At 35.6% G+C, this 20,324-nt stretch overlaps 1 protein-coding gene across 5 annotated transcripts in view; it reads left to right on the top strand.

Moving 5' to 3' along the window:
- The first annotated feature begins 2,338 nt into the window (after nt 1-2,338).
- Nucleotides 2,339-20,324, top strand: part of LOC144971392 (uncharacterized) — a 53,864-nt gene continuing 35,878 nt past the window's right edge. The window contains exons 1-2 of one of the 5 annotated variants that reach the window (XM_078912217.1): nt 2,339-2,448; nt 9,571-10,454. In XM_078912217.1, coding sequence (XP_078768343.1) covers nt 9,577-10,454 — 878 coding nt within the window. In that variant the 5' untranslated portion in view covers nt 2,339-2,448; nt 9,571-9,576. Of the gene's footprint in view, nt 2,576-3,797; nt 3,946-9,570; nt 10,455-20,324 lie in introns of those variants that run through there. The other 4 variants (XM_078912218.1, XM_078912220.1, XM_078912219.1 and 1 more) reach the window with 4 other exon arrangements.

The following is a 20,324-nucleotide window of genomic DNA, read 5'->3' as shown; positions in this document are numbered from 1 at the left end:
AAAACGAGGCTAAGTGCGTGTTACACATCCTGTGTGTATGGGCTTCTTGCTACAACTTATTTTATTTTTATCGCAAATTGATAAAAATCAAAGCACAATTATTCCCAACCGTTTTCATATTCTAATGTGAAAGGCAGGCTCCATCCTTGTTCTGAATTGTTGTGACGAGAGGACGGGAAAGAGAATTTAATCACGTGATCGTTCGTCTCAGCGGACGAGTGCAATCGTTAACTTGGTATTGAGTCAAATTCATACCAACGGGGTGGAACGAGAAAACAAAGGGCGATACCTGTGTTCACTGGCCACAGACCATATGCCACGAACACTGCCATTCTCGTCGTCATCGTCAGCACCACCACCATCATCATCTGTCATCTTTCTTATCGTTACCACCACCACCACAATCTCGCAGTCGACGATGTTATCACCAGCATCATCACCCCCATCTAAATAGATACGTTAAATACTATTAATAATTTGACTTCAATAAACCAATTAACATTGACCATATTAATATAAGAGCATGCCGGAATAAAACTCAGACGTAATTAACATTATCAAAGACCATCGCATTAACATACTCATTATGACAGAGTTCTGACTATTTGGGACGCTGACTCACAATTCTACAACTACAAGAATATATGGTGGCGGTAGATCAAAGAAGGTAACCTTTTTTATTACCAACCTGTTTTCTTGGTGCTAAATTAAACAAAGGAATCATTTCAAATCAGAAAAAATAATGTGATGAACCTTTAATGAAGGCCATCACTCCAACGGGTTACAAAATAAAATATTTTCCCCTTCCGTGGAGGAATAGCCATTTTATATTCATCATTTCTTCATGCCAAAATATCATTGTTAAACAATATATTTGACTCTTTTGAATACACTGGATTTTTAATACGTCTTCAAAATTTTAAACAAAATATATTTCATTGCATTTATAGACCACCGCAACGAGAAAAGAACAATTCGTCATGTAACGATTTTATAATGGAATTTAGAGATTTTATCTTTACCGAGTCAATTGATAACAAAAACAACAGTTAAATTGGTGATTTTAACATTGATAATGGAAACAAAAACGAATCAAAAACTTTTCGTGACTTATGAACTAGTTCAGCACGTGACCCGACCAACGTATGACCATGGTCACACCATCGACCATGTCCTTACAGATGAAGTTTTCCAATTTTATCTTCTGTCAACATATCAATAACTTAGCCTCTTAACCTTCTTGATTTATCATCAGCTTTTCACACTATCTATCACGACCTACTGTTTAAAAAGTTAGAAATAACTTTCCGCGTTTCTGATACGGCACTCAGTTGATTTAAATCTTATTTATTTGATAGAAGACAATTTGTACAAAACCAAAATTTATGCTATAGAAATAACACAATAAGTGAGAAAAAAAGAATACAGATTCACGAGTCACTGATTATTCCGATATCGACATATAATTGTGGAACCTGGGGCCTCACAAAAAAGAACTTCGAACGTCTTGAATCATATCACCGCAAACAATTGCGTCGCGTAATCGGACTATATTGGCCAGAGACAATTACACATACTCTCTATGAAAGAACCAGGGTCCAACGCCTGAGTACAATGATAAAAGGACAGCGATGGAGGCTATTTGCTGGTCACATCTTACGTCGAGAAGATAACATCCCAGCCCAAATGGTAATGACAGAATATTTCCTACATGGTAACAAATTATCTAGGGAGACCACCGACATCAATAGTAACAACCTTGAACCAGGATCTCTATACGTAATATAATATCAGAAATTTCTGGATTCAGATGAGGCCGAATTCATACATGCAGAACTAATGAGAACCGCAGTGCCATCCGTACTAAAGTCACAACAAGATCTTGATAGTTTCAAAACTCTGGCCCAGGACCGTGACCAAATCAATTGACAAACATGGATGAAGAGAGCAGCTATACTCATAGAAGTTTTAACTATGGCTGAAACACACAATTCTTAGCAAGCGTCATTCAGACTGCGAGGCTTAATACTTACTAACTTACTTACTTAGGACTTACTTAGCTATTTTTTAAGTCGATAAATTCTACGAGAAAACTTATTTCTCGACGGGAAATTTTCTCGATTGCTTGTCATTGATGACAAGTCGTTTCACCATCCACCACCACCAGGCAAGAGACTAGCTAGATATTCAGAGACTAGAAAATATTCATGAAATCCGATTTTTTAGTCACTTGCTCCGCTTAGGCGTAAGGCTGGCAAGTCATTTACTAGATTAGTAAATAGCTAAATCTCGTCCACCTACACGAAATTGGGCCCAGGTCTTAATTTTCGTATACTAGAATTTTTATGGCTCACCGGTTAGCGTCTGTTGACAACGAAAATAGAGTTTAATAATGGCGGAATTTTAAATAAACAAGCGAGCAAGGGTGGCATGATTTGCTATTAAAAAGTTTGTATGCGACTCTGGTAAAATAGCTACAAATGTTATTAGATATGTATACAAAACATTTTGAATAACTCCTCAACTTAAAGGTTATTCGGATTGGAGTCTATATACCATAACCTGATTTTACCAAGTATGTTATGTATTCAGGATGAAGAGCATTCATTCGAGAATTTGCAAGTTTATTTCCAGTGTTCGGGGATATAGAGTACAAGTTTATTTCCCTAGCTTCCAGAGAAATAGAGTTCAAGTTTATTTTACCATTAGGGGCCGGCCTTTTGTTAAAGTTAATCACCTTTCCTGCTAAAAGTGCAAGGTGGGAGGCCTTCCGACTTCCGAAAGCTCCTACATCCCCCAGTATTCTTGTTTTTTATAAATAATAATGTTCTGGTAAGAGGGGGGAAGCGTTTTTAAAAAAGTAAAAAGCCTCCCCCCCAACCCCCCCCCCCCCCACTAGAACATTATAAAAAAAAGTCCCCCCCCCCCCTCATAACCTCATAAACCCCCTACTACTACTAGAACAAGAATACTGGGGACGTAGGAGCTTTCGGAAGGCTTCCCCAAGGGCCTGTTCACTTGTGCTTCTTTGTGGTCTAAAGCCCTCTTGTTCTGGTGGTATTTAGGGATTTACATATGGGGTGCCAGGAGCTTGAAGCAAACAAAGTAGAGATATTGGTCTGTAGCTGGAAGGTTCAGTCATTGGTTTGCCTGGTTTTAATATGGCGATTACTTTGGCGTGTTTCCAAAATTGTGGGTATGTGCCCTTGTCCATAATGTCTGTCTAGTATTTGCCAGTCAATTTATTGTTTCTGGTCCAAAGTTAGTGATCATGTCGGAGTATATTCCATCAATGCGAGCAGCTTTGCCATTTTTTATTTTCTTTTTTGCTAATTTCATTTCATAAATCTTTATTGGGACACTTAAAAACATGCAAAGGATCATCACGTGACCGTCGTACAGGAGCTTGCGCGCTGCCATGACCCCGAAGTTGAAGCCAGCCAAGATCCAATCCTGCTGGAACAGCTGAAGATGAGTAGCCAGACCAAGAATGATCTAAATTGTCGTTCAGATAAGGTTCTTCCTTCTCCTGGATCCACACTTCCAACTCAATGAAAGTAAAGAATAGAAAAAAATACCACGCTGGCTCAGTCGTCACCCATAACAAAAAGGGCCGTGTGTCAAATGTAGGAAGTCCGGTTGACATGACAAATGAGCTAGAGTCCAACCTTGAAAACAATCTCACTATAGGCCCAAGAATTAAAATACTTTCCTTAAACATAGAAGGAATATCAATGGTCAAGTAAAAAGAAAATATGATGTTGACATTCATTGTCCTCCTTCAGGAGACCCATCTCGATGACACTGCCCATCCCTAAAGATACAACATTCAGGAGTACCACTTAATTAACCGGTAGATAACCACGCCTCTCGGACAATCGTCATCATGTAAACAATGGCAGTGATTGGTAGACACAGCAAACTACACAGGTTTTACTATCGATGGTATGTGTTAAGTAAAATACCTACTGTTCTACAGCTTGATCAGTAGAATCAGCACAGAAAACTATGTGAAAACTTAAATGTTTTTAATATGATCGAGAAAACCATGTGATAACTAGTCACCCATTTGTCAATATAAAAACAATAACAACAATCCTTTGGAGGTCGAATTCGTTCACATTATTGTTTATAAACAACCAAATATGTTTGTCCGAGCACGTGTGAAAGTGTGTCACAAATTCCATGTTTTGATTGGTGAATAATCTACTGGTTAATTAACAAGCAAAACCATGAACAATATGGCATCATCACTTATGAAACCAAGAATTAACCCTTTACAATTACTGTTCTAACAAATAATAATGTCTCTTTTTGTTGTCGATGAAACATGAAAAAGAAAAGATTTTAAAAGAAGAAAAAAACAAACAATAAGAACCAATACAAATAAATAAATAAATAAATAAAAAACAAACATTCTAATGAGGTCATGTCTAGAACGTCACGGTCTCAAGCCCGTAGAAAACTCAAAAGTGAAGGTCCTACATGAATGGCACATGAAAGCTTGTGCTTAGATGCTACGAGGGCTCTTTCATAATTAACCGAAAAATGCCTGTAAAATCCGCGTTTTTTATGCTATCAACAAAATTCTTGCACGTGTTCATACCTTGACTCGTCCTTCATTTCTCTAAGTAACAGCCAAGTCTGTCGACACACTTCTGCCAACGCCGCACCATGGAATAGATACCCTCTCGGAAGAAATTTCCGTCAAGGTTTTGTAGCCATTTCCGCACAGGTCAACAAGCTCTTCATCGACATCAAAGCGCTTTCCTTCCAGCTCACGTTTCAGTGGCCCAAAGAGGTGATAATCAGATGGTGCGAGGTCTGGACTGTGTGGTGGGTGTGGCAAAATCTCCCATCCATATTTCTCTAGCCAACCTTGCGTCACTCGTGCTGTGTGGGGTGTAGCGTTGTCGTGTTGCAAAATGACCCCGTTGGTCAACTGCCCTGGGCGCTTTCTGCGAATGGCCTCCCTAAGCTTGTCAAGAGTTTGGCAGTACCTTGCAGCATTGATTGTTTCTCCAGGTTGTAAGGTTTCGAACAGAATAACACCACGGCTGTCCCAGAAAACAGTTCCCATTATTTTCTTTGCTGACCGCATGGCTTTGAATTTCTTCGCGACAGGTGAGGATGGATGTTTCCATGTCATCGAATCTTGCTTTGTTTCTGGGGTGCAATGGTGCAGCCAAGTCTCATCACCGGTGACTATGCTGTCAAGAAAAGTCACATCGTACCCTAGAAAGTCTCCGCCGGCGTTGGCAGTATGCCCGTGAACCCTGCATGAGCTCTTGCTTCTTCTCAAAAGTTCCCTGCAGACGTCCAATCTTTGTTCTTTATGATTGTCTGTCAATTGCTTAGGAACCCATCTTGCGCTGACTTTTCTGTAGCCAAGTTCATCAAATACAATTCTATGGGCAGAAGTTTCCGAAATTTCAAGACTGCTTGCGATTTCATGAAGTTTCAACCTCCTGTCTTGACGAATAAGCTCATCAACTCGCTTCACATTGTCTTCTGACGTTGCAGTTATCGAACGCCCTCTCCCTTCCCTGTCTGTCAAGTCGGAATGGCCGGCTTCAAACAAATTACACCAGTGATAGACTTGTGTACGGCTTATAACATGCTCACCATATACATTCTGAAGTTCTTTATGAATTTCGGTAGGATTCAGACTTTTGGCATTCAAAAAACGTATGACAGCTCTGATTTCCTCCTTTGACCAAGTTTCAAGGTGGGCCGCCATCTTTAAAATCGTCTAGAAATTCATTGTGCAAAATGATGCACTTCATAATTTCTGGGAATATCCGTAAGGAAATAAGGAATATCATGTCGTTTACAGAATTAAAAAATCTCCACTGGTTGCTGAGCAATGGGCATTTTTCGGTTATTTCTGAAAGAGCCCTCGTATTTTTAGCTTCTCAACTTAATCGCACACTCCGCTTAATTGACACACTGATCTGAACTCCTAAGGGTGTGCGATTAAGCGGAGTCGACTGTAATAATAAATATTACTGACTGGGATACTTGGTTTGTTTGAAAAAATAATGATAAGTAATGAATTGTAGGCTTCAACAAAGATAGATAATGTGGATGTTTCGGGTTTCATCGTAATCAACAAAATACGATGAATGAAACACTAATATGAATGAGTTAGAAGTTTTTCATTCATCATGTTTGTTGATAAAGGGAAACTTGAATCATCCACATTATCTGTCTTTGTTCAATAAATTGAAGCTCACATTTCATTACTTGACGTTATTTTTTCCTTCGAGCTTCAAGCAGAAACATTTTCATTATTGGTTTGTTTGAGGAAGATGAAGAAGAGGAAACATTTATGATTATTTTTTTGTGACTGTTAACGAACAGGCACCCATTCTACATTTTATATAGTATAGTGGGAAAATGTGGGTAAAGAAAGAGTGTGTTTCTGTGAGGCATCAGATTTTAAAAACTAATTATAACCAACTCAAACTCTCTTAGAAAGCAACTTTTATAATCTTAACACAAACATGACAATGAAATTTGCCATAAATCAACAGATTTAATGTAATGTTTTTGTTTTTTTACTTTTATGGTGTGGGGGGAATCAGTCAGTCTCTTTTGTTATTTTCTGCTGACAAATTTATCTTGGTCATACTTTGTTCTGCAAAATTTATGGTGCTTTTACACATGTAAAGTTCTCGACTGTAAACAAACTGGGAAAGAATTTTTAAAATCAATTATTAAAAATAACGATGAAAGTGGGAGAGTATTTGGTATTGTTTTTTGAGCCATTTGTTTGTGCTTTACTCCCATGAAAAACATGCTGTAGAGCAAAACGTGTTTGAGTGAAAAAGATTATATGTAATTTACAAATTCAACTTTGTGCCTTCCGTTGGATTAAAAAAAAAAATATTCTAATGTGGGCAATTTTTGTTTTTAATGTTTTTTTAAATATTCAGATTGTTGAACTGAGGGAATTTGTCCATTGACTAGTTTGCACACTGTTGTGACTCAGATATTTAGGGATGTTGGCATTTTATTTATGTAATCAGATGTTACAGTAGTGTAGTCCTGATTGATTGATCAAACACAGTTGGAATGAATGCAATCTAACATATCTAAGTAAATCGATAACAGATGTGGATCCCCTTGGCAGAATTTACAATTGCCATATATAGATATTGATTAATGATGTAGCGTTTTTGTGATTTATTAAATTGTTTATTTATCTTTACATTTGTTTCTCTACTTATGTACGAGGGCTCTTTCATAATTAACCGAAAAATGCCTGTAAAATCCGCGTTTTTTATGCTATCAACAAAATTCTTGCACGTGTTCATACCTTGACTCATCCTTCATTTCTCTACGTAACAGCCAAGTCTGTCGACACACTTCTGCCAACGCCGCACCATGGAATAGATACCCTCTCGGAAGAAATTCCGTCAAGGTTTTGTAATCATTTTCGCACATGGTCAACAAGCTCTTCATCGACATCAAAGCGCTTTCCTGCCAGCTCACGTTTCAGTGGCCCAAAGAGGTGATAATCAGATGGTGCGAGGTCTGGACTGTGTGGTGGGTGTGGCAAAATCTCCCATCCATATTTCTCTAGCCAACCTTGCGTCACCCGTGCTGTGTGGGGTGTAGCGTTGTCGTGTTGCAAAATGACCCCATTGGTCAACTGCCCTGGGCGCTTTCTGCGAATGGCCTCCCTGAGCTTGTCAAGAGTTTGGCAGTACCTTGCAGCATTGATTGTTTCTCCAGGTTGTAAGGTTTCGAACAGAATAACACCACGACTGTCCCAGAAAACAGTTCCCATTATTTTCTTTGCTGACCGCATGACTTTGAATTTCTTCGCGACAGGTGAGGATGGATGTTTCCATGTCATCGAATCTTGCTTTGTTTCTGGGGTGCAATGGTGCAACCAAGTCTCATCACCGGTGACTATGCTGTCAAGAAAAGTCACATCGTACCCTAGAAAGTCTCCGCCGGCGTTGGCAGTATGCCCGTGAACCCTGCGTGAGATCTTGCATGTTCTCAAAAGTTCCCTGCAGATGTCCAATCTTTGTTCTTTATGATTGTCTGTCAATTGCTTAGGAACCCATCTTGCGCTGACTTTTCTGTAGCCAAGTTCATCAAATACAATTCTATGGGCAGAAGTTTCCGAAATTTCAAGACTGCTTGCGATTTCATGAAGTTTCAACCTCCTGTTTTGACGAATAAGCTCATCAACTCACTTCACATTGTCTTCTGACGTTGCAGTTATCAAACGCCCTCTCCCTTCCCTGTCTGTCAAGTCGGAATGGCCGGCTTCAAACAAATTACACCAGTGATGGACTTGTGTACGGCTTATAACATGTTCACCATATACACTCTGAAGTTCTTTATGAATTTCGGTAGGATTCAGACTTTTGGCGTTCAAAAAACTTATGACAGCTCTGATTTCCTCCTTTGACCAAGATTCAAGGTGGGCCGCCATCTGTAAAATCGTCTAGAAATTCATTGTGCAAAATGATGCACTTCATAATTTCTGGGAATATCCGTAAGGAAATAAGGAACATCATGTCGTTTACAGAATTAAAAAATCTCCACTGGTTGCTGAGCAATGGGCATTTTTCGGTTATTTCTGAAAGAGCCCTCGTATCTATTTATTATTGTTTTTATGTTATCTATTTATTTAGCTATTACTCAGGGCGGTAATGGATAAGGCATGTTAGAACCCCCTTTCTGCATATAGTTTTTAAGAAATGTTGCCTCATTTCTCACTTTTCTGAGCTGCGCAGCACCCGAGTTATCTCTGTCATTGCTCAAAACAGACCTTAAATAAAAAGTTTCCCCAAGGATAAATAAAGGAAATTTTATTAAACTTTCTTATTTATTTTCAAAGAATTAATTGATCAACCGATTATCTTTTTTAATAATGCCCCCTTTCTTTCATGTTTAGCTGCTTAATTATAAGAAAGAAAGAAAGAGAGAGAGAGAGAGAGAGAGAGAGAGAGAGAGAGAGAGAGAGAGAGAGAGGAGAGAGAAGAGGAGAGAGAGGAGAGAGGAGAGAGAGAGAGAGAGAGAGAGTGTGTGTGTGAGAGAGAGAGAGAGAGAGAGAGAGAGAGAGAGAGAGAGATGTTATCATATAACGTTATAACAAGTATAACTAAATGACAAATTGCCATATTTATGGACAATAAAGATCTATTATTGTTATTATTATTATTATTATTATTATTATTATTATTATTATTATTATTATTATTATTATTTATTATTATTATTATTATTATTATTATTATTATTATTATTATTATTATTATTATTATTATTATTATTATTATTATTATATTGTGGGAGTTCACTGTTCTTATCTATAAATAATCACACCTTCCAGTGACATCCAATTGATTTAAAGTGACAAAGGATATATGTCGAGGATTTTTATTTTCATAGTTCATTTTTGGATATATGAATATACAATTTCTTACTTATATGAGCTAGCAACCAGTTTTAACTCTTCCTGTTCAGTCTTGAGCCATGGTCTAAAAATTGGTAGTTGTAATGAACATAATTATACATGTATTCTCTTTATTCTATTTTTTTCAGGATGCAATGATGTCTAAGTCCTCTCCTGTGTCAGTAGTGAAGAGGACACTTTCTGGTGACTCCTATGGCAATGTTTTTACAGATGATGATTCTCCTGGCATGATCAGTGATGAGCATTGTAAAACAGAAAATGTTGATGAAAAAAACAGATATATTGTTCAGACAAATAGGGATGAAAATCAAGGAAAGGATTTGGGTGTTGAGTTGAAAGATGACCAAAATGTTAAAGAGGAAAAACATAATTTGTCTCCCAATCAGAGCATGAATAAAAAATGTGAAGAAATTACTGGCAATGGAAGTTTTATGACTAGAGCAGAAACTGATTTACTTTATAAAGAAATATTGGACAAAAATGAAAAGGAAAAAACTAATTCTGAATATATAAATAATGATAATGAGAATAATTTATATAGAGTTGATGACTCCAAGGATACACAGGACATTTTGAAAAGAGAAGAGCCATATAAATATAATGAAAACGAGGGTGGTGAAATGGACTATTCTAAAGCTGACACCAAGGAAAATATCTCAGTATTTGTAAATGGTGAGAGCAGGATGGAAGAATCTGACAGAAATGATGGGCGGGTCATAAAAAGTCACAGCATTAATTTAACACCAGAGGCATTTGGATTGGATGCTGGTTATGATGATCCAGACAGAAATAGTCAGTTAAGTTCTTATGACGGCGATGACATTGAAAGTGATATCTCACCAGTGTTATTGAACACTAACTGTATTTCAGCAAGAAGTGAAAATCGGCCACAGACAACAAGCACCTTGCATGAACTTCCAGGAGGTTTGAGGGCGAAAGCTAATACTCCGGCCAGTTTTTACAAAAATGAAATTGATTCACCAGTCTATCAGAATGAAAAAGTCTCTGGCAGGTAAGAATTTGTATTTTAAAGGTTGTTTGTTTCCTAGTTGCTTTTGGGGCAGACTACCTGCTGTAATTCGGTTTTTGAGCTATATTGAGAGGGGCTTGCAAATGTGCATATCTTAAAGTTAGAAAAGTATCATTTTATATTTTTATGTTCATTTGGATAAGCAACATTGAATAATGAGTATTATTCCACCCCTCTCATTGGAAAAAAACAAAACCTATTATTTCTTAGTAAATACATAATCATTGAATAATGCTTTGAAGGCGTTAAATAAAAAAATTATTTTCGCACATTTTATTGGTGTGAAATAAGTTGTAAATACAAATTCAACGTTTTTAGTTTGGGTCGAATTGTCATTCAAGCAGAAGGAGAAAGACACAAATTATGGTGAATAGAAGTACTAATACCATACCATTTGGTTACGAACTATCTAATAATCTTACTTGGAGGGATAGAATAAACGTATTCTTTCATTTCTTTGTATTTATTAAACTCGTTATATTTTTATCGTGCAATAACATATACCCGCAAGTTCGTTGTTTTATTGATATTGGGCACGATAAAAATAACTCATTTAATAAATACAGAGTGATGAGAGAATCATATAATGCACAGTTCATTTACATCATTTGGTTTATGCAAAGAAGGTTTGGAAGAAAAAAAACTGCTTACTGATTGTGCAATTCATAAACTAAAATTTAAACTATATAGCGGCGATTAATTAACATAGCTCCTACACGGGGGGGGGGGGGGGGGGGGGGATGTCCAGTGGTTCCGTTAAGAGACCAGTATTAGTCCTGGATGCTCTCCTGATTTTTTTCCCGATCCTATTATGGTAGCTGGGTCTTTTTGATTGATTGAGTTGAAAGTATTTTGCACTAGACGATATCATTCTATCTCAATTTTTAGTGTATGTAAAGAAACCGGTATAAACTCTTGCTTCATGAGACCTATGGTTCTGATGGATTCATCTCAAATGATATCATACATTGGTGAGACAATGGCGTGGACATAAGAATGTGTCTTAGAATCCAAAGGTCCCGGATTGTATCCCAGAGGAAACTGTGGGCTCTTTTTCTTATGATCATGGAATTTTTATTTGACTTGTCAGCCAAAATATTGTGTATTTTAGGTAAGTCAAATTTTGTTCAAAATGCATAAATGTTAGAAAAGTTATACTTGCAAAATTTATTTTCTTGTATACATTCCATGAATGAGGAATGAGGCAATTTGTGCATCAGGACAAGCCTGAATCTAAGCTATCAATAGATATTCAGTCCTCTGTCCTTTGCTATGATAGATCGTCGAATTATTGAAAGTTTCTTGATTTTAATATATATATATATATATATATATATATATATATATATATATATATATATATATATATATATATATATATATTTCTATATATATATATTTCTCTCTCTCTCTCTCTCTCTCTCTCTCTCTCTCTCTTATATATATATATATATATATATATATATATATATTATATATGTATATTATAAAAACAAAAACCATGAAATAATAGTGCTCAACTTTTTAATAAAGGGAGCTATTTATCAAATATTTCAAGTATAATTATGATCAACTTCTACAATATTGTTTAGAGCATCGGAGAATGCTCGAAACAATATAGAAATTGATCATAATTCTACTTGAAATATTTGATATTACAATATAATATAATATTTAAATGAATTAAAATATTGTTAATTAATGTAACTCGCCAAATGTTGGTTGGCAAGTCAGCCTATATATCCTTTCTTAAAAAAATAATATAGCATTGTGGAGAACATTGTGCTTATTTGAGTCAATAAAAAAATTGATACGGTGCACAACTCTACTGAAGATTTGAAAATTAGAAATGTATTTTTTACAGATAGATAAACAGATAACTTGATTTCCTTTTGTTATAATTTAAAGTCAGTTTGAAAGTTCGTTGAGTCACACAGATAAACACTCTCAAAATCAACCAATTTCGTCACTGTAAAAAGTTGTCAATTTGCGTCATCTATTATGGCTCCGTTGTGTTGTTGATTTAGCGGTGATCAGTGTTATGTAGTAGTATGTTCTAATTGCGTGTATGTTTGTGTGTGTGTATGTGTGTGTGTGTTTGTGTGTGTGTTGTGTGTGGTGTATACATGTGTGTGTGTGAGTGTTGGCATTTTTCAGCAAATCGTGGCATTCATAGTGATATTATTCACTTGATCACATGAAGGTATTTCAGTCGCCATTTGGATTCTTTTTTTACTATTAGGGTTAGCTCGAGATCGAAGGATTTTTTTTTTTCTATTAGGGTTAGACATAAGTCTTAGTAAAGGTGCTAGGGTGTTTGTTTTTCCATAAGTTAAGTAAAGGGGAGACATTCCGAAAGCTCCTACATCCCCAGTATTCTTTAACTTTGTATTTTCACCGTTGATATTTTGTCAGGCGTTTATTTATTCAATTTGTCATAATTTTTTCTATTTGGGTGAGCTCGAGATCGGAGGATAATTTTTTTTTCTATTAGGGTTAGTCATAAGTCTTAGTAAAGATGCTAGGATGTTTGTTTTTCCATAAGTTAAGTAAAGGGGAGACGTTCCGAAAGCTCCTACATCCCCAGTATTCTTTAACTTTGTATTTTCACCGTTGATATAAAAACTCTAGAACAAACCTTGATAGATTTGTGAAAGTTTAAAATTTCCTAATTTGACCATTGTTTTGATTTTCGGTCGCCATTTTGATTTGTTAAGTATTGAAAGGTAGTGCAAAGCAGTCCGAGAGTTGTTTTTTTTTCTATTAGGGTTAGCTCGAGAGGTTAGTCATAAGTCTTATTAAAGGTGCTAGGGTGTTTGTTTTTCCATAAATTAAGTAAAGGGGAGACATTCCGAAAGCTCCTGCATCCCGAGTATTCTTTAAATTTGTATTTTCACCGTTGATATTTTGTCAGGCGTTTATTTATTCAATTTGTCATTATTTTTTTCTATTAGGGTTAGCTCGAGATCGGAGGATATTTCTTTTTCTATTAGGGTTAGTCATAAGTCTTAGTAAAGGTGCTAGGATGTTTGTTTTTCCATAAGTTAAGTAAAGGGGAGACATTCCGAAAGCTCCTACATCCCCAGTATAATGTATTCACTTAATGTAAATGTTGCTGCTCGAAGCTCGAAGAAATAAGTAATAATGTGAAATTGAATGTAAGCTTCAATTTAATTACAAAAACAGATCAAATGAACGTTTCGAGTTTCCCCTTTATCAACAAAACAGGATGAATGAAACACCGCAGATGAATGATGAATGAGAAATTGTGGTAGTGGCGTAGTTAAGATGAATAAACAAAACATTGGTTGGCAGGAAATAGTATGCTCCTTTGTTGTAAGGAAGCACGAATTAAAATAGAATGCTAGATATTTCTAAAAGGTGCGCAATTAATTAAGTGAAAAGAGGGGAGGCGGGGAGGAACTGTGTAATGCAGTTTAGAACATGAAATATAAAAACGTGTAGACTGTTGTCTTTAAAAAATATATTCTAGCCTTGTGGAGAACATTGTGCCATTTAAGTCAATAAAAAAAAATTATACGGCGCACAACTCTACCGAAAGATTTGAAAATTAGAAATGTATTTTTTACAGATAGATAAACAGATAATTTTATTTCCTTTTATAATTTAAAGTCAGTTTGAAAGTTCGTTGAATCAATCCGACGACACTAACACTCTCGAAAACAACCAATTTAGACACTGTAAATAGTTGTTAGTTTGGCGTTTTTACGCAAATCGTCGCATTCGAAATAATGTATTCACTTAATTACTTTAAGGATATCAGATCTACACTAAGTTTTCAACAGTTTTCATCTATTTATGACATCAAGTATTATTATTGCCCCTTTGATGCTTTCAATGTGATGGTTTCGGGTGGATAATACCCAGGTTTAACTTCTTTGGTAATAAATTTTAAAAAATAATAATAATCTAAAAAAATGGAAATTTAAAACAAGAAAATAGAAGTAGCATTGAAGGTAAAATAAGGTTTTAGAAAGACCTTATTAAATGTTATGAATAGTCAGGTGGCTCCGTAGCGCAGTGGAAAAGCTGTCAGACTCTAACCTTGAAAGTACTGGGTTCAATCCCATTGTGGCCATTTTTTAAAAATTTTACTTTATTGAGAAAGACATCATTTTCGTTATTATAGTTACTGGACATATATTTAAAACCTTAAATTAATCTATTATTATTATTATTATTATTATTATTATTATTATTATTATTATTATTATTATTATTATTATTATTATTATTATTATTATTATTATTATTATTATTATATTATTTATTATTATATAAAAAAAAAACAACATCGGTACCATTCAATGTGTTATCGATGTGCATTTATATGTAAACGTCGATTGTTATCATTTTATAATATTTTATCATTATCATCAGTGTACGCGTTTAACGCGTCTTTGTAATTTTATTGGGGTCTTTTTTTCTGTTTTTCTTCTTCTTCTTTTTTTTTTTTGGTTTGTTTTTGTTGTTTTTCAAAAACTTCCCGTCCCATCATTGTTTATGTTTATTTACCTTATCTACGCCATTCACACTACACATCTCTCATTCGTTCTTAGTGTCTTATTTGTCGTGTTTTGTTGATAAAGGGGAAGTCAGAAACGTCCACAATATGTCTTCGTCTATTAAATTGAGGCTTACAATTCAACACTTATCGTTATTTTTTCCTTCGAGCTTCAAGCAGAAACATTTTCATTAATCAACCAGCAGCGCCAACGGAGGTGCATAAAAATGGTGCGTTTTTGTACACCTCCAGTGGAGGTGCATAAAAACGGTGCCAAACGCCACCAAACATGATCACCAGAGTGCTGTACTGTAAGGTAAGTTCTCGATCCCAGGATCGTCTTTCAATTCTGCTCACGTCTGCTACTTCAGGTTTATTTTTTCGCAGTTGACTTTCTTACCACAACACACGGACAACAATATGTTGCTGTGTCACGGGTCAGAGGCTATAGTAGCTTACACTTCATGGTGGGCCACATAGAAAAATCAACAGGGGGATGTACCAAGTTACACAGACAACGTTGTTTACCAATATGCCCTCATTAAATGATGGTGGGTACAATATCGAATGAAAATAGTTCTTTCCCCGCGAAATTGCGGGCCTTTTACTAGTATATATATATATTATATATATTATATATATATAATATATATATATATATATATATACATTATATATATTTTATATGTTTTTTATTTTTAATTTATACCACATCCGGAAGTTGTTTCAGTTTACTATCAGTGTAAATTTTCCAAAACAAAGCGGTCTTAGAATGTTTGAATTGAAGTGAAGCGATTCAACAACGGAATGGTGACACCTAAATGAAAATGAGAACCCAATACTAAACGATTGAATTCGGTTAGCAACAAATTGAAATTAAAGTGGTATAAGTATAAGATAGATGCCTAATTCTTGTCTATTCATATTGTTTTCATAGCACTCATTATCTTCAAAATTTCATTTGATTTTCTTAGAAATTCTCATCAATTAAAATTTTGAAGATAACTCGTAGTATAAAAAACAGTATGAATAGACACTCATTGTATATCTACTGTATCCAATCATCTCAAAACGGTCTTATGTCGGGGACAATCTGATGACAAAAATTAAATCTTAAGCTTAAATTATATTTTGGTTAAAATAAATGTCTTCATTCAGAAGAGTGAATTTGTATTTTGCACTTTTGAAAAATAGCATAATTTTCATAATGTGAATGTTCGTCTTACGTTCTTCTTTTAATGAACAGATCTCTTTCTCTCTCTCTCTCTCTCTCTCTCTCTCTCTCTCTCTCTCTCTCTCTGTGTTTGTCTGTGTGTGTGTGTGTGTGTGCGTGTATATGTGTATGTCTATCTATCTATCTATCTATCTATCTATCTATCTATCTATCTATCTATCTATCTATCTATCTATCTATCTCTCTATCTGTCTGTCTGTCTCCCTTACTCGCTTTTACTCTCTCTCTCTCTCTCTCTCTCTCTCTCTCTCTCTCTCTCTCTCTCAAAACGAACAGTCCTTACCTGAAATGATTTAGCCCCCCCCCCCCCCCCGTCTTCGATTACTAGCTGATATTATCAATCATATGTCAAAACTGCTTGATTGCGTTTACGAACAGGCGGAACTAATGGCTAAATGACGACTGCAATGGGGGGGGGGGGTAATACCATTTATAATTCCAAATGGTTGTATTTCTGTTTCACAACCTTTTTGTTGTTTTGGCGAGTAAAAGACATACTTTAACTAACCAAAAAGTCTTAGACCTTAGAATTATATGAAGTCTCAGGCTTGAGACTTTACTCGGGGTCACATTAATACGTCAATATATGAATAATTATGCGTTTTCTTGCCAGAGTGAGGAAACGATGTTTTGTCAAAGTCAAAGCTTTCCATTTTAGTCATCTGCTGGCAACATACAGTTATTCGGTTTTGTTATTCTTCCCCGCTCTCCTATTTTCGTGTGGAGAACGCAGGCGTACGCCGTATCCACCCCTCCCCCTCCCCACACCCTTCCACCCAAACAACTAGACAGATCGGTAACTTTGGGGATTAGTTCCTATAGATCTCATTACGAAGTTTATCGTCTACGGTGAGGATTTCATATTATTGTATTTAATTAATCTGGTACTGAACATTGGAGAAATAATATATTTATACGCTTTTTTCTTCCTTTTGGTAATCGTTTTATTTCAACTGTGTTTATCCTGTGTTTGCTATTTATTTTTTACTGTGAATTTGAGGAAAGGATTATGGAAAAGATTTTACGTCTGACTTAATGTTATCTATCTCTCTATCGAGAAATGTAGAATCCACGTGTATGAGATAAACTGGTCGTTTGAATTTTGTCGAAGTAAGAGTTGTCGACTTGTTTTATTCATTGCTTTGGGGGTTGTTTGTGTTTTTTAACTGATAAAGATCTATTACGACAGATCTATTCCCCTTCTACTTCTATTACTTTTGGCAGAGCACTCCAAATGCTCTGCTTATCATTTTGGCACATGACGCATTTAATTCAATCAATATTTTTGTGAAAATTTGTTTTGACGTTGTGACCAACTCTGAACAACTAACTGTTGAGTTCGTCAAGACAAGCTTTCAATCAATCATATTATCATTATAGAAAATAGAAAACAAATAGCAAGTAAAATCTTCTAAATTATTTTTTTTTATCACAACATTTATTAACTTCAGAGGCCCTAGAGTCTTCCATGATGGCGTGCCTTGTCTGTCGTCGGACATAAATGCATATTCATAATTGAATTGTTCTGTCAGTTGACTTGGGAGTTAATGCAGACATAGATTGATTATCTGCCAGAGTGTAGCTCGAAGCAAATTCATAAAACTGGTTAGCGGCTGAATTGTTTGTCTATGAGCTTTAGTCCGTGCTATACTCTAATTGTTATAGAGGAGAGAAGACACGGTCTCACAACTGCTATTTTTCCGGTTCCAAAATCACTGAAGTGTGTGTGTAAACCAGTCCTTTGGAGAATAAACGATGAATAAGGTACATCTTGAATTATAAGGCGGCAAAACTATTTTAATAACATGATGTCTAGGTAGATTACAAAACGTAAAAGAGCGAGGATGGATTATCTTTATTGACGGCCAGCGTATATTTAAGACTTACACATGAAATGCTTTATTTCACAAGGATCACTCACTCACTCACTATGCAGCGTCGTCCTCATTGGCGTTGGCTGTCCACACTCTGTGATGACAAAAGTCCGCCCATTCTCTTCGTCTGTTGACGGTATCATATAATTCTCGTACATTCATCTCTGTCCATTCTAGGATGTATTTTATATAACTAGGCCTAGGTCTTCCCCTTCTTCGTTTGCCCTCCATTTTCCCCATCTTTCGTCAGCGACATGGGTTTCGGCATATATGACCGTAAAAACTGAGTTTTCTCCTTTTGATTACATCTAATAGCTCTGGTATGACTTCCAGCTCTTCCAGTATGATTTTATTTGTTATTTTTTCTCTCCAGCGTATCCTCATCATTCTTCTGTAAAACCACATTTCCGCAGAGTTTGTTTGTACGTTTCACGTCTTTGTTCTTGAGGGTCCATCCTTCTGCGCCGTAGGTCATCACTGTCCACACCAATACTTTTACTAATTTTATTTTCAAATTTTGTCCTATGGATTTGTCTGTCCATATATTAATTAGATAGGTCATTCTTTTCTTTGCCATTGCAATTCTGTTATTTATATCCCTCGAGCAATCGCCATTTTGCGTTTTAGTGGATCCCAAATATTTAAAATGAGAAACACCTTCAATATCTTCGTTTTTAATGAGTATGGCTTGATCTTTAAGTTCTCCGATTTCCATGTATTTTGTCTTTTTGGTATTTATTTTGAGGCCTTTAAGCTCACCTGCGTTGTTTAGATCATTTATGAAAGTTGTTGCTTCTGTGTGGTTGTTAGTAAGGATTACGGTGTTATCTGCACATCTGAGATTTGATATTTTTCGACCTCCTGTTTTAATTCCAGAAATTTCAGCAGCTGCTTCTCTCATTATTTGTTCAGTGTATATGCTGAATAGGTGTGGTGACAAAATGCAACCTTGTCTTACACCAGCTCCTATTGTGAAGCACTCGGTGTGCTTGTTGTTCCAGCGAAGGATACAAAGTTGAAATTAAGTTATGTAAGTTGACTGAATGACTAATGATGATGAATATATTTTCGTCTGCTTCATGCAGTATTATAGTATAGGAGGAACAAGGTTTAAATATTGGTACAACACTACAATACGATATCAATATTGAGATAAAGAATGATTTCAATCTCTAAAACCTATCGGAGATAAAGCGACATATAAAGCCTGTCATATTTGGCTGTCTCCAAATAATATAAATATGGCTTTTCCATTTGTAATATAATAAATTATGTAAAAACGCGGAAAACTAGATCTGATGAACCCAAGTTTATAACAGCAACAGAATGTCAGAAAGGAAGATATTTTCACCTTATTCTACCTTATTAAGTTTATTTTACATGAAAATAGAATAATTCCATAAGCTTAAACAAAAATCACTGATCAAGTAGAGATTTCTGACAAAAAATAAAGTCGTTTGTCTGAAACGATAGCGTTTTGAGACGACTGGTTCCAGTAGCTTGATATCTTTTGCCGATATGAGTTGTCAGAGTGTTTGATTTACAGCCTTGTATTTTTGGCCAGGAAGACCCTACTAGTTATTGAATTCCATGTCAGAATTAATGCATATTTTCCTTATTTTGTACACTCACCTCGTGAAAAAATAATAATTCTGTCGTCTTTATTTAATTCTTGTGTTTTTACTGTTGCCTTGTCTGGCTTTTTATCATACACACTTTTTCAGATTAAAAATATTTTATTGTAAATTCGTGTAACAATTACTGAGGAGTGGGGGTGGGGGGGGGGGTGTTTGTTGATTTCTATGACGAAATGATGATGCGGGGAATCGGGAAATCAATCATTTGTGTTGTCGCAGAGACCGTGCCGATGAGACACGCTGAACTATTCATAATCTGCTATTATCCAATTCAGTAACAATGAATTAATAACAAAGGGTATAACATGTAACTATAAATGAAGAGTGGTTTTCCAAAACTCTCTAACTCCGTTTTTACCATTTTGAGATATTGAGAATTATTTCCCCTAAAATTTCTCATTCGGTCTATTATTTTATCATATTTTAACTTCAAGTCATCCTAATACCTGGAAATTTTCTTGCTAAAAATGCTTAAAATAAAGTTTAAGTTTCATTTTATCTCACTTAGGAAAAATCTCAAAAAAATAGAAAAATGGACTTAACGAGTTTTGGAAAACCAGCCTTTAAATAATTCTGAGGAGA

Source organism: Berghia stephanieae, chromosome 4 (genome assembly GCF_034508935.2).
Source record: "Berghia stephanieae isolate SIO BIC M18660-M18661 chromosome 4, UCSD_Bste_1.3, whole genome shotgun sequence".
Lineage (NCBI taxonomy): Eukaryota > Metazoa > Mollusca > Gastropoda > Nudibranchia > Aeolidiidae > Berghia > Berghia stephanieae.
Note: the sequence above shows the minus strand (reverse complement) of the source record. Positions and strands in the feature narration are given on the sequence as shown.